General features: G+C 40.7%; 2 protein-coding genes across 3 annotated transcripts in view; one reads left to right on the top strand and one right to left on the bottom strand.

The window, feature by feature from the left end:
- Positions 1 to 319: 319 nt before the first annotated feature.
- Positions 320 to 5,639, bottom strand: LOC139963985 (uncharacterized). The gene has a single exon (XM_071965260.1). It carries the CDS (start codon positions 5,637 to 5,639, stop codon positions 1,833 to 1,835), a length of 3,807 nt encoding a protein of 1,268 aa, XP_071821361.1. The 3' UTR covers positions 320 to 1,832.
- Positions 5,640 to 10,458: 4,819 nt separating this feature from the next.
- LOC139963826 (flavin-containing monooxygenase 1-like) overlaps positions 10,459 to 13,491 on the top strand; it is a 49,501-nt gene continuing 46,468 nt past the window's right edge. The window contains exon 1 of one of the 2 annotated variants that reach the window (XR_011791767.1): positions 10,459 to 10,708. The gene's annotated coding sequence lies outside the window, so the exon portion shown is untranslated. The remainder of the gene's footprint in view (positions 10,709 to 13,491) is intronic. The other variant, XM_071965010.1, reaches the window with a different exon arrangement.

Genomic DNA, 13,491 nt, shown 5'->3' with positions numbered 1-13,491 from the left:
GTTATTTTACAACGAATAGTGAATGTTAATCTATTTGTACATTACGGTAGTGTTACTTTCAGTACGCTCTGTTATTTCACGAAGCGAGCAATGGACGTTAACTTAACTAACGATGAAGACACATGCTGTATAAAGTGTCCCGTCTTAAAAAAAGTGTCATATTGTACAAAACGGCGTGCCACAGTAATATTACGTCAACATTTCACCGTTAATGTACTTTTATTAGGGGAGGGGGGTGTAGCCTCTTATTAACTACATGGGTCGCGGTTAAAAACGCGCCAATCACAAGAAAGGACTTCCGGAAATAGTTTCTCGTCTTTGACTTTTTTTTTTTCTGATCAGCGGTTTACTGGAAAAAACAATAATAAAAATTGAAAATAACAAAGCTTAATATAGGAAGGGTAATACAAAGTAAAGGCTTTACCAGCACTGCCTCTTTAAGTATGGCTAGGCTAGCAATAGTTCTAAAATAGCGCCCTCTTCTGGGGAGATAAATGGACGTGACTAGGCAACACATAATGGCCGAGACCACACAACAACGAGCTGCGGTGCCGCGGGTGATACTACAACCTACAATAAAACGATCTCTACAAACGCCGTAGGACACACTAAGTACAGAAATCTATATAACCCAAGGGTACACAACAACCATGAAATAACCTTTCACAAATATGAATACATATGACTCGCATAAAGAAACGAATTACTTAATAGAATTACAGGAGAACCTACGTTTTAACTTAGCAGAGAACGGTGGATTGGCCCACGTGTAAACATACTATGTAGCATACAGAACGAGATGCTTGCAGACACTACCCAATAACTAAGTGTCTGAATCCATGCTTAAGAATGAAAGATAGAAATAATTATGCTTATGGTTTAGAGGATAGAAGGTAGGAAACCTGAATAACTCACCAACTGTTCGACAACCCTGGAAACAAGCTAAATGGATGTGTAATTATGGAGTAACTTTAAGATTTTTTTTGCGTGACTTTTTGTTTCTTTTACTTTCTCTCACAAAACGATTTGGTGGCGCTATACAAAAATCTGGAGCCGCTACATAACCGGCCCCAAATGACTTAACTCCTTTAAGACATTTTACAACAAAGCGGCACTTATGATACATGCAACAAATCGAAAAGGTAACCAAATAAACTTCATGTCGCCGACTCCACTAGGATTCGGCCTTACTTTTCTCCAGTAGACAAAGCTTGGATATAGGCCTCTTGAAAAACTTAGACCCAATCTTAACTTCCACTTGTCTAACATAGCCTCGTTTGTCCGGGTAAGTTGTAACAACCAAACCTAAAGGCCAATGCCCACGAGGCGAGTGATCGTCCGCGACGAGAACTAAATCATCAACGGCGAAGTTCCTCTTAGGTCTTGACCAGCGTTGTCTTGTCTGTAAAGAGGGAGGTATTCCCGAACCCAGCGTTTCCAAAATTGGTCAGAGAGATATTGAACTTGTCTCCACCGTCTGTGGTTGTAGCCATCCTCCTTCACGAAGAGTCCAGGAGATGTGTTAGGGTTGCTTCTAAGTAGCAACAAATGGTTAGGTGTGAGCGGTTCCTCATCTTTAGGATCCATACTCAGGGGAGTGAGCGGCCTTCCATTCAATATTGCCTCAACTTCCGTCATTAAGGTCAATAGCGCTTCGTCTGTCACTGTTTTTTGACTTAATAGATTCACTAGGATCCGCCTTACTGAGCGAATCATTCTTTCCCAGATGCCGCCCATGTGACTCGCACCAGGTGGGTTGAATTCCCAATCAACCCCTCTTTGAGCGAGGAAGCGCCCCACTTTATCGCCTTTCAAAGCATCTAGGTTCTTCTTCAGTTCCTTTTGAGCGCACTTAGCGTGTCTAGCGAATGTGAGACTTCAAGATGCACTGCCCTGCTTGCTAAACACGTGAATATGCAACCATACCTTTTTAGCATGCTCCTTCCGACCTTGACCATGAAGGGACCAAAGTAGTCTACACCTGTGTAGGTGAATGGTGGCAAGTCAGGTGTTACTCTTTCCTTGGGAAGATCTGCCATGAACTGTTGACCACGTGCGGAATTTCTTCGTTTGCATCTGAAACAATTCCCGATTACTTTGCGCACGAGTGCTCCGCCCCTGACGATCCAGTATTTCTCTCTGAGGACAGTCCATGTCATCCCGGCGCCTGAGTGACCTACTCTTTGATGGTGGTAAACTATCAACAATTTCGTGACGTGATGATCACTGGGTATAATCAGGGGGTGTTTCACTTCGTTGGGAAGAGACGCTTTGTCCAGCCTTCCGCCAACCCGTAACAGTCCGTCCTGAGTGACTGGGTCCAGCTTCTCCAATGGGCCTTTTCCCTTTCCCAGAAACTCCTTCTTGAAAGATAGTTCTTGTATATATGCAATTATCGCCGTCTCTGCGGACTTCAGTTCTTTTGTTGTCAGATCCTTTGTATTGGTCGTTATGGGAAGTCCCTTGGTTCTTGCTAGTAGGTAGTCTTTGAACCGAAGTATCCATGATACTCCTCTCTTCAGACGCTCCCAAGATGAATAGCGTAGGAAGAGTTTGTCGATGATATCTGGTGCCGTTGTGACGTATGTTTGTTTCCTTTGCACTTCGGGATCACACTGTAAGTCGTTTGCAATTGTGGTCAAGTTTTTGTCCAAAACAGGTGACACTGGCCACTCTTCTTCCTTCTTAAGCAGAAATGTTGGTCCATTTAACCAACGTTGGAGACAATTTGCTGACAGCCCACGGGAACCATCGTCCGCTGGGTTGTTAGCTGTATCCATATGCTTCCACTGTGACTTGTCGCTTAAATTGTGAATCCTTTCAACTCTATTCGCCACGAATGTACGAAACCTTCTGCTTTCGTTGTTTATGTACTGTAACACCGATGTGGAATCAGACCAGTAAGTTACACTCTTAAATGGCAACTTCATTTCTTCTTGGACAATCTGTCCTAGCATCGCTGCCAACACATCAGCACATAGCTCTAGTCTGGGCACCGTCAATTTCTTGAGCGGGCATAATCTTGTCTTTCCCATCACAAAGGAGCAATGGCACCCCCCATCGCTTAAGATGGATCTCGTGTATGCACAAGCTGCGTATGCCCTTTCTGAAGCATCACAGAATATATGGAGCTCAGGCGGTTTTCCCTTGTCTTCCGGAATCTTGTAGCATCTATCTACCTGGACTGATGTCAGCATCGGGAGTTCGGTTGTCCATTTCTGCCAACGTCTGAGAGCCTCTTCTTGAACTGGTTCGTCCCAACCATTACCCGCAGCACATATATCTTGCAGCATTATTTTTGCTCTTACTACGAATGGTGATACGAAACCTAGTGGGTCGTATAGAGAGCTAGTCGCAGAAAGAAGACCCCTTCTTGTTAGTGGGACGTCCCTTTGGTACACCTTGAAACGGAATGTGTCTGTCTCCATATCCCACCAAACTCCAAGAGTTCGCTCGATTGGCAGGTGATCCAGATCGAGGTCCATGACAGATGCAGCCCTTTCTGATGATGGCAGCACTGACAGTACTTCTTTGCTGTTGCTCACCCACTTAGTTAGCCTAAAGCCGCCCTTCTTCAGTAGCTTGCATAGTTGGTCAACGAGTCGTTTTCCTTCTTCGACAGTAGGGACTGACTTCAGGCAGTCGTCGACGTAAAAGTTGTCTAGGACTGTTTGCTTGACATCGTTGTCGAACGCTTCACTATTATCGTCGACTGTTTTACGTAGAGCATAGCCTGCACAGCTAGGCGAGGATGTTGCACCGAATAGATGCACTAGCATTTGATACTCCTTGGGTGAGCTTCCCAAGTCGCCACCCTTCCACCAAAGGAATCTCAGAGCATCGACATCCTTGGGTGACACCTTGACTTGGTGGAACATGCCTTCTATATCTGCGGCAATTGCGACGGCTTCTTGGCGGAATCGAATCAGGACACCCACCAGCTTATTCGTAAAGTCGGGCCCTTGTAGCAACTGGCTGTTGAGGGATGTCCCTTTGTACTTAGCTGCGCAGTCAAAGACAACGCGGACCTTGTCTGGCTTCATAGGATGGGTCACAGGGTGATGAGGAAGATACCATACTGGCGCTTGAGTGTTCTTCTGGTTGTTATCAACCTCCTTCGCATATCCCCTTTGTATGTAGACCCCCATTGTCTTCTTATATTGTTCGTGGAGTGCCTTATCTCTCTGCAGTCTCCTTTCCAAGTGTTTAAGCCTGGTTTGCGCATACTTTCGATTGTCGGGCAGGGTAGGAGGACTATGACGCCACGGCAGCTCCATCTGGTAGTGACCTTCAACGAGTCTTGTTGTGTCATCCATGATTGATATGGCCCTTTTGTCTTCTATGGAATGACCGAATCCTTCTTTACAATCTTCAATGTGGTGGTCAAGTTCCCAGAAGCGCCGTACCTGTGAGTGGAGTGTTTCGTCCATCTGAATGTTGTTCACTTGGAACGGTTCGTCGTTTCTCTTTGATGTGGGTCCCATAAGCGTCCATCCTAGGGGTGTTCTTATAGCGTATGGCTCTTTCCTTCGCCCTCGTCTTTCTTCCAGCACCCAGAATGCCTCGGGCGTGTCACAGCCTATGAGTAGTTTGATGTCTGCCTTGTTTGCAGTGTGCAAGGCAATACCCTTCAAATGAGGCCAGGTGTTGATATCCTCTTTTTGTGGTATGCTTCGATCGGAAACAGGTAAACGGTCGACCGTCCAGGCTTTCGAGATTTCTATTTCTTCGCCCTCGGTAATAGCTTTGACCATTATGTTGGCTTCCATGCCCTTTCTGTGAACACCAGGACTGTTAACTGTTGTCAAGCTAAACGGCTTCATCTTTTCGTTTATGTCTAAATCATCTGCCAAGCTTTGCTCAAACAGGGATACATCACTGCCGTCGTCCAGCAAAGCCCACGTTTTCATTTCCCTGTCATGGTACCTTACTCTTACTTGGAGGACTCTAAGGCTTACCCGCTTCTTGCTTGTTAGGTTGTTGCACTTCACTTGATTTGAATTGACGACTGCTTCGTGCGGGCGCTCTTGTGGCAGCTCGGCCCCACTTTGCTGACCGGAGGCTGGTTGGCTGGAGTCGCTGTTCATTCTTCTCTCCGAATGCAGTAGTGTGTTGTGCTTCCAGTTGCAATCAGCCTTTCCACACCTTGCTGATGACCTACAAGCCCTTGCGGTGTGATTTTTCTTCAGACAATTAAAGCAAAGACCTCTTTGTTTCACGACGGTTAGCCTCTCTACGAGAGGTTTCTGTGTAAAGTCTTGACACTCTTCCAAGTCATGCTCTCCTTTGCACAACTGGCATACCTTCCTCTTTGGCCAGTCATTTGTACCTTCGTAGGTGGCAAATGTGGCCCTGGTTTCCTTGTACTTTCTGGGGGGCGTTCCAGACTTAAGAAGCTTCTGTGATTTGCCAACCTGTTTCCCGTATACGTTGCTAGAAATTTTCGCTTGCTCCTCAACGAATTCTGTCATGTGTGAAAAGTTGGGCCTTATCTTATTTTCCATCAGTCCGTGCGCCATACCAGCCCATTTGGATTGCAAATGGACAGGTAGCAGTTCTTGTATCTTCAACAGGTTATCAGTGGTGCTCATATCTGCAGTATAGCACATCTGTGTCAACGTCATCTGGCAGCGCCTCATATCTCTCGCCAGGTCCCACAAGCTATCGGCATCATTGGACCTAAGGGGGGAACGATTTATCACTTTATAGATATGTGCTTGAGCAACAACATGGCTACACCCAAACTGATCATACAAAATTTCTCTAGCACGCTTATATCACATAGTGGGGTCGAGAAGTATGCAATTCTCAATTGCCTCATGTGCTTTACCTGTACAGAATTGAATAAGATATGATAGTGTCGTTCGATCGTCACCTAAGCGTCTAGCAACATTCACATCAAAGCTATTCATGAAGCTCCAGTAATCAATTGGGTCACCAGAGAATTTTGGGATATCTGGTTTTGGGAGATTCATAGACATTAACATTAAATCATGCATTTGAGGTTGTAAAGTAACAATATTGTTATTTGCACTGTTTGTATTGAACACCGGCGGGTCAGGTCCAGACTGAGTCTCCAGAATATGGATTCCCCAATTCTTGCACCACTCTTCGGTTCTTTTGGGCACGTCAACTCGTTGTTTGACAGCCGATGGTATCGGATCTGCATGGAGGGAACCGTTGGCTTGGACATCCAACTCTTCTTGCCACATTGCAGCCTCGACATCAGCATTTTCCACTTCGTTGTCTAATTTCATGTCTTCGATTCTTTCGTTGATTTCCATCTGCTTCCTTCGTAACTCTCGTTCCTTGATGGCTTGTTCCTTCTTTCGTCTGGCCAATTCTTGTTTGACTTTTGCTTCTCTGAGTCGTACACTTGACGTGACGCTTGTACCAGACGTCCCGGATGAAGATGATGACTTTGCTTCTTCATCTCTTAGCGGCGTGGCCTTCGCTCCATCATTTGGCTTAGATCCGTTTGATCCTTGTTCCATAGCAAGTTGTAAACTTATGTAGCCTCTTATTAACTACATGGGTCGCGGTTAAAAACGCGCCAATCACAAGAAAGGACTTCCGGAAATAGTTTCTCGTCTTTGACTTTTTATTTTCTGATCAGCGGTTTACTGGAAAAAACAATAATAAAAATTGAAAATAACAAAGCTTAATATAGGAAGGGTAATACAAAGTAAAGGCTTTACCAGCACTGCCTCTTTAAGTATGGCTAGGCTAGCAATAGTTCTAAAATAGCGCCCTCTTCTGGGGAGATAAATGGACGTGACTAGGCAACACATAATGGCCGAGACCACACAACAACGAGCTGCGGTGCCGCGGGTGATACTACAACCTACAATGAAACGATCTCTACAAACGCCGTAGGGCACACTAAGTACAGAAATCTATATAACCCAAGGGTACACAACAACCATGAAATAACCTTTCACAAATATGAATACATATGACTCGCATAAAGAAACGAATTACTTAATAGAATTACAGGAGAACCTACGTTTTAACTTAGCAGAGAACGGTGGATTGGCCCACGTGTAAACATACTATGTAGCATACAGAACGAGATGCTTGCAGACACTACCCAATAACTAAGTGTCTGAATCCATGCTTAAGAATGAAAGATAGAAATAATTATGCTTATGGTTTAGAGGATAGAAGGTAGGAAACCTGAATAACTCACCAACTGTTCGGCAACCCTGGAAACAAGCTAAATGGATGTGTAATTATGGAGTAACTTTAAGATTTTTTTTGCGTGACTTTTTGTTTCTTTTACTTTCTCTCACAAAACGATTTGGTGGCGCTATACAAAAATCTGGAGCCGCTACAGGGGGGGGGGGGGAAGGGATTGTTAACAATGCGCTTCAAAATCGCTACAGGAGAAGAAGAATACTTTTACCTCATAGACAAAATGAAGATACTTGCAGGTGCCAACAAAGTTATGTAACTCAACAAATTTAAGAAAAGTAGCGATTGTTAGAGATATTATATAACAAAATTAAACCTACTATATACTTCACGTAAGTAAAACCACAAATTATTGGGAAAATGACTCACAGTGCTTTTTCTTCGGGGAATGTGATGGGAGGGGGCTATTCCGGTATATACAGCTCTGCATCATGTTCATACTGATATTAAATCATTCATCAGCTATATCGGAGAAATTTTCATTAATGCATGGACTCAAACTATTTACCTTATTTTATCTTGTTGTTATATACCTTCTATAGCTGTATCACATATTGAATGTTGGTCTTCTTTGACAATCGGAATATATCTTTATTATTAAGAAACCCGTGTAAGTCTAACCACATGTGTAAATAATCATGGTAACGTGTAGTTTACCGTACAAATGTTGCTGGTCAGAACAAGCCACAGTTTATTGATTTTCAGTGATTTCTATAGTTACACCGGTACACTAATCCTATCACATATTCCTATATACGTACAATCAATCCTCTTCTTAGGGGTGGGGTGGGGTGAGGATGGGTGGGACCGGGAGGGTATAGTTAAAGGATAATCAAGTTATCTGAATAAATGATAAGACGGTACAAACGCTTGTAAATTAGCACAGTAGATTTTCAACAATTTAATAAGTGATAAAATATTGTTATATTAAGATCTCATCTCAGCTAATTGAGTTAATGCTGATAACTGTATATAATGCTCTTCTATACTAAGGGCTCATATCTAATGAATTCCTTAGCTTGCATGCATTGACAATTATTGTGTTTAAATTTTACACGAAGGACGCTCAAAAGTCGAAATTACGACGGTATAATGTTACCATTATAGATTTCTGTTTGTATGTATGTATATATATATATATATATATATATATATATATATATATATATATATATAGGCTATATATATATATATATCAGGCGCGTATCCAGGGGGGGCGTTGGGGGCGCGCGCCCCCCGGGTAAGGAAAAGAGGAGAGAAAAAAAGAGAAGAAAAAAGGGAAAAGGAGGGGGGAAAAAGAAAAGGAGGAGAGGAAGGAAGGGAAAAGAAAAAGAAAAAAAAAGGAGAAAAGGGGGGGGGGGGAGTAGAAGATAGCCAAGACCTCGGGAAGAGAAAGAGGAACAGTCATAGTTAAAGCGCTGATCCCTACTATATACACAGGGTAGCCAGTGACAGATCAAGGATTACGGAGGGGGTGTGCGGCTTACCCTACCCCTTACACCGACAACTCCATTTTTGACGTTTCCATTTTTCCTCTCTCACTAATGTATCTATATAAATACTATATATGGTCTATCATAACGCGTGTGTGTGTGTATGGACGCCTTAAACAATTGTACAATTGTGCTATATGGAACCAACTGTGGCTGGTCTTGAACTCGACCGAGTCGTCGGGGAACATGACGCATTACGGGAAGGGGCGACCGCCCCCCCCGAGCAAATTTTCTTTATAACATCGCTAGTAATTTCAAAATAGACAATGCTTAGATGCAACTTACAAGGCCTGGGAAGTGTCATTTCCAGCGATCTGGGAGGCATTTTCGGCCAAAAATTTTATTGTACGCTTCGCGCCAACTTATGGTGGCGCTTCGCTTAGATAGTTTGCCTACAGGCTTCGCCCCTCCCTTGGCAATTACTCGCTACACGCCTTTTCGAATTTGTAAAGCAAAGAGCAGATATAACATCATATCAGTGAGCATTGAAATGCATGTTCCAGGATGAACAGCCCCCAAAACTGTCTATGTGTGTAGTCAAAGGCGTAGGAGCCCAATTGGATTTGGGGGCTGTAATGACTTGCCCGAAAAAAAGCCAAAATTTTTCGCGCACGAAGCGCGCGTTCAACATATCGATGCCAATATCATATAAGCAAGCATCGGTCATTACATCGCATGCCATCGTTTACCGTACGGTCCGTGAAAGTTGCACAGTAAACCGCCGGATGCTAATGTAAACAACCAAATGTCTTATGTAGATGGAGAAAAACCATACAGATCCATTTATGTCAAAACTCTCTTTTTACAGTAGTAATATCGGCCAAGCTTAGAACTTTATTTTAATTACCAAGGAGATCATTTTTAAGCTATTCATTGCTATTTATTTTTCTTTCAGTAGGTGCCAGAAAAAAATGGGGAAAATTTGGTTGCGGGGGGGGGGGGGGCTGCAGCCCCCGCCTCCTACGGGACCTACGCCTATGTGTGTAGTGTTCGGTTTCGATATACCTGATATCGGAAATATCTGCTATCTTTCATTTCCTTCAACGCAGTTTTATAATAGCCGTTATAAGAGGTTTTAATATTTCTACACCAATAAATTAACTGTGTCTGAATTTTCCAAAATTTCCTCACCAACATTCTTCATCATACTTTCCTCTACTCGTGCAACTTTGACCTGTCTGTTAGGGGTTCAAGGAGGTTTTTTTTTTATATTGGTTGTCCATAGATTGAATTTTGTGCAACATTATGGGTATGTTCTTAAGTGATTTTATTCACGAGAAATGTGAATTTTCAAATTCTCAACAAATAATGGGCTTAAAACCTTGAAAAGTGGGGCTTTCGGATATTGTGGGCCGTGACGTAGAATCACCTACAAAAGCAATGATCCATAGGACATGCGATGAGGTCGAACATGATGTGTGACTGGTGACAATCTTCAAAAAGGTTATGGATGGAAAAAAACTTTTGGGAAATACTGCGGTTCTCAGGCAAAAGTGTACATCTGGTTGGTCATTTTCAAGCCCGAGAAGTGCCATTTCCGGTGATCTGGGGAGTATCAAAACCAGACATTTTCTTGTACGCTCCGCGCCAACCGATGGTGGCGCTCCGCTTAGATAGTAATTCGAAGTAGTTAGAAAATCCTGGATACGCGCCTGTATATATATATATATATATATATATATATATGTATGTATCAATACCAAAATTAAAATTGTAATTTACTGTACACTACATGGTTAAATGTACTGTCGCCTGATTGTATTGACGCAATTTTGATTTTATGAAAGTTATAAATCACACGACATTCCTCTACCTAGCTGAGTTCAAAGATCAAATCGACCAGACAGCTGCATTATGATACGATGCATGTGCCTCTTGCTATAGACAGTCGTTGTGCAACCAGTTCATGACTTCTTATCGACAGATATGTAGTAGAGTGCCTTTCACTTTCCTCACATCATTGGCTCAGCTCTCCAACGATCACCATCGAGAAGAAGACTTCAACCGTAAAGAAGAACCAGGTAACTTTTAGGCATGAAGTTTTTTTTCGTTTGAATCCCCATCACCACCCCTTCCCGTCGTATATGGATGTGAGTACTATGTACTTCGAAGTTTTAAAAGTTATTAGTTAAAAGTATTAAATCTGTAGATACTGTGTTATTTTACGAGAAAATGCGAGTGATGGATATCATTTACGTCCAGAGTGTTTTTTTCCCCTTCAAATCAATGGACGACCGTGCGTCTTTCATGTGCAGACATTTACTTTGTGTTAAATGAAACGTGCGTGAAGTATAATTTCGGCAATCACAAATGTTTGAATATAGCTTTGACTTACATAACCGTATAGTGTATCATCTATACACATTGTCATATATTTTTCATTAGAATATGTCAGAATAGTTCATTTATGGCCACCCAAGTCGAAACTTCAAGAAGTATTTTAATAACGATCTGGTCATCACTGGCACCAATTTAAAATCTCTCTGTAATTATAAATCTATATATGTTATAAATCATAAACTATAAATACATGAATATATGAATATATATATATATATATATATATATATATAAATATATATATCTATATTTATATATATCTATATTTATATATATATATATTTATATATATATATATATATATATATATATATATATATATATATATATATATATTCATGTATTTATAGTTTATGATTTATAACATATATAGATTTATAATTACAGAGAGATTTTAATAGTATTTACCGTAATTAAAATTGTAATTTACTGTACACTACATGGTTAAATGTACTGTCGCCTGATTGTATTGACGCACTTTTGATTTTATGAAAGTTATAAATCACACGACATTCCTCTCTGTAATTATAAATCTATATATGTTATAAATCATAAATTATGAATATTTATATATATATATATATACAAACATATATATATATATATATATATATATATACAAACATATATATATATACAAACATATATATATATATATATATATATATATATATATATATATACAAACCTTGTCGTTTACCTCCATTTCATTCACATAAAGTCTGTTCAACATATCTCTTTTCGAGATCCCGCTTTAGGAATCACAAATGATTTCGAGTTGGTTAGCATCATGTTTGATCTCTAGAGAAAGGCAAAATATGTCACCAAAACAGAATTAGTATTTCCAGGTAAGTTTTGAAACATGTTTAGAGGCATTAAAGATATATTTGGGCTGGGCAGGAAGTTGTATTGTTCTAGGGACTGTGCCCTGGCTGCACATATTAGTTGACCAGTGATCTATGCCACTCACTTGATAGCCCTCAGTCGTCAATTATTATTATGGGATGTCGGAGACATCACCATTAGAAATTACTCCATAATTTCTATACAGGATTTTGGGTTTGGGTGGGCGTGACTGACACCCTGGTCGTAACATGCCCCTCCCAATCAGGCCATGATGTGCCCCGGACCGGACAGACGGCCGAGCGGGTCGAGAGAGAGAGAGAGAGAGTGAGCCCCCTATCCCCTTCTTGTGTTACGTCCGGACATGGATGGGATTAATTTTGGTTTAATAGTTTAATATTTTATGATGAAGAGTTAACATTTGTTGTTCTTTATTGCTTTACATTTTCTTTTCCTTCTCTGCCTATCTAATCACGAAAACATCAATCGCCATATAGCCATGTATGCTTTTGGTGTAATTCTGTTTGTTTGTGTTGTTATCTCGGACTAGCCAGTAGTTATAGTAGTCGGTGCAGATAAGAGACCCCATTACAGACGAAGAACCTGGGTGGGAACGCTGAACCTGATGGGGTTATAACAGCAAAATGCTTTTAAAGGCGTGGTGAACAATTGGCCAAGCATTCGGACTTGTGATTCATGGATTGCTGGTTCTATTCTTGCCTAGTTCATTACGTTGTTTGTGTCCTTGAGCAACATGCTTTATCTTCATTGCCTCTCTTCACCCAGAGGTTAATTGGTTACCTGCGTGGTAATTTGTCATTGGGTGCAGTATATAACTGCAGCCGTCTAGACGGATTGTCTCTGAATAAAGTTATCATTGACCTGGGTAATATAACGTCTGTAAAGCGCTTTGAAACTGGTATATTAATTTGCCTCTGTCGTTTACCTCCATTATATATATACATATATATATATATATATATATATATATATATATATATATATATATATATATATATATATATATATATATATATATATATGTATATGTATATGTATATGTATATGTATATGTATATATATATATATATATATATATATATATATATATATATATATATATATATATATATATATATATATATATATATATATATATATATATATATATATGAAAATCGTAATGAGTTGGAAAATCAAGAACAGTGAAAAAAGTTTCAGCCTCCACCAGGATTCGAACCACGGGCCTCCCGCACTGTACACGGACACCCTAACCACTAGGCTATGGACGCTATATATATATATATATATATATATATATATACTGTACCAGTGTCCATATTAGCAAGATGATTTATTTACATGAATAACATTCTCATGAACTTTTTGTTGTTGACAGTTGACGCTAATATGCATGCAAAAATTACTATAATGTCGACTGCTAATCGACTAAAGCGGACGCGACTTAAAATTGTCCCAGATATCGATCAGTTGTGACCAGCTGGGGCAGTGTGCGGCGGGCTTAATAGAAGTGAAAAGGTAGGGGGAGGTGGGATGGGGTGGGGGCGGTGGATTTGACAAATTTGTATACATCCTATAACCTCATGTCATCTTTAATTGA

This window comes from Apostichopus japonicus, chromosome 22 (genome assembly GCF_037975245.1).
Source record: "Apostichopus japonicus isolate 1M-3 chromosome 22, ASM3797524v1, whole genome shotgun sequence".
Classification (NCBI taxonomy): Eukaryota; Metazoa; Echinodermata; class Holothuroidea; order Aspidochirotida; family Stichopodidae; genus Apostichopus; species Apostichopus japonicus.
Note: the sequence above shows the minus strand (reverse complement) of the source record. Positions and strands in the feature narration are given on the sequence as shown.

What these genes read in the sequence shown, in the direction of transcription:
- LOC139963985 (XM_071965260.1), bottom strand. Translation starts at nt 5,639, where the DNA reads ATGAGGCGCTGCCAGATGACGTTGACACAGATGTGCTATACTGCAGAT.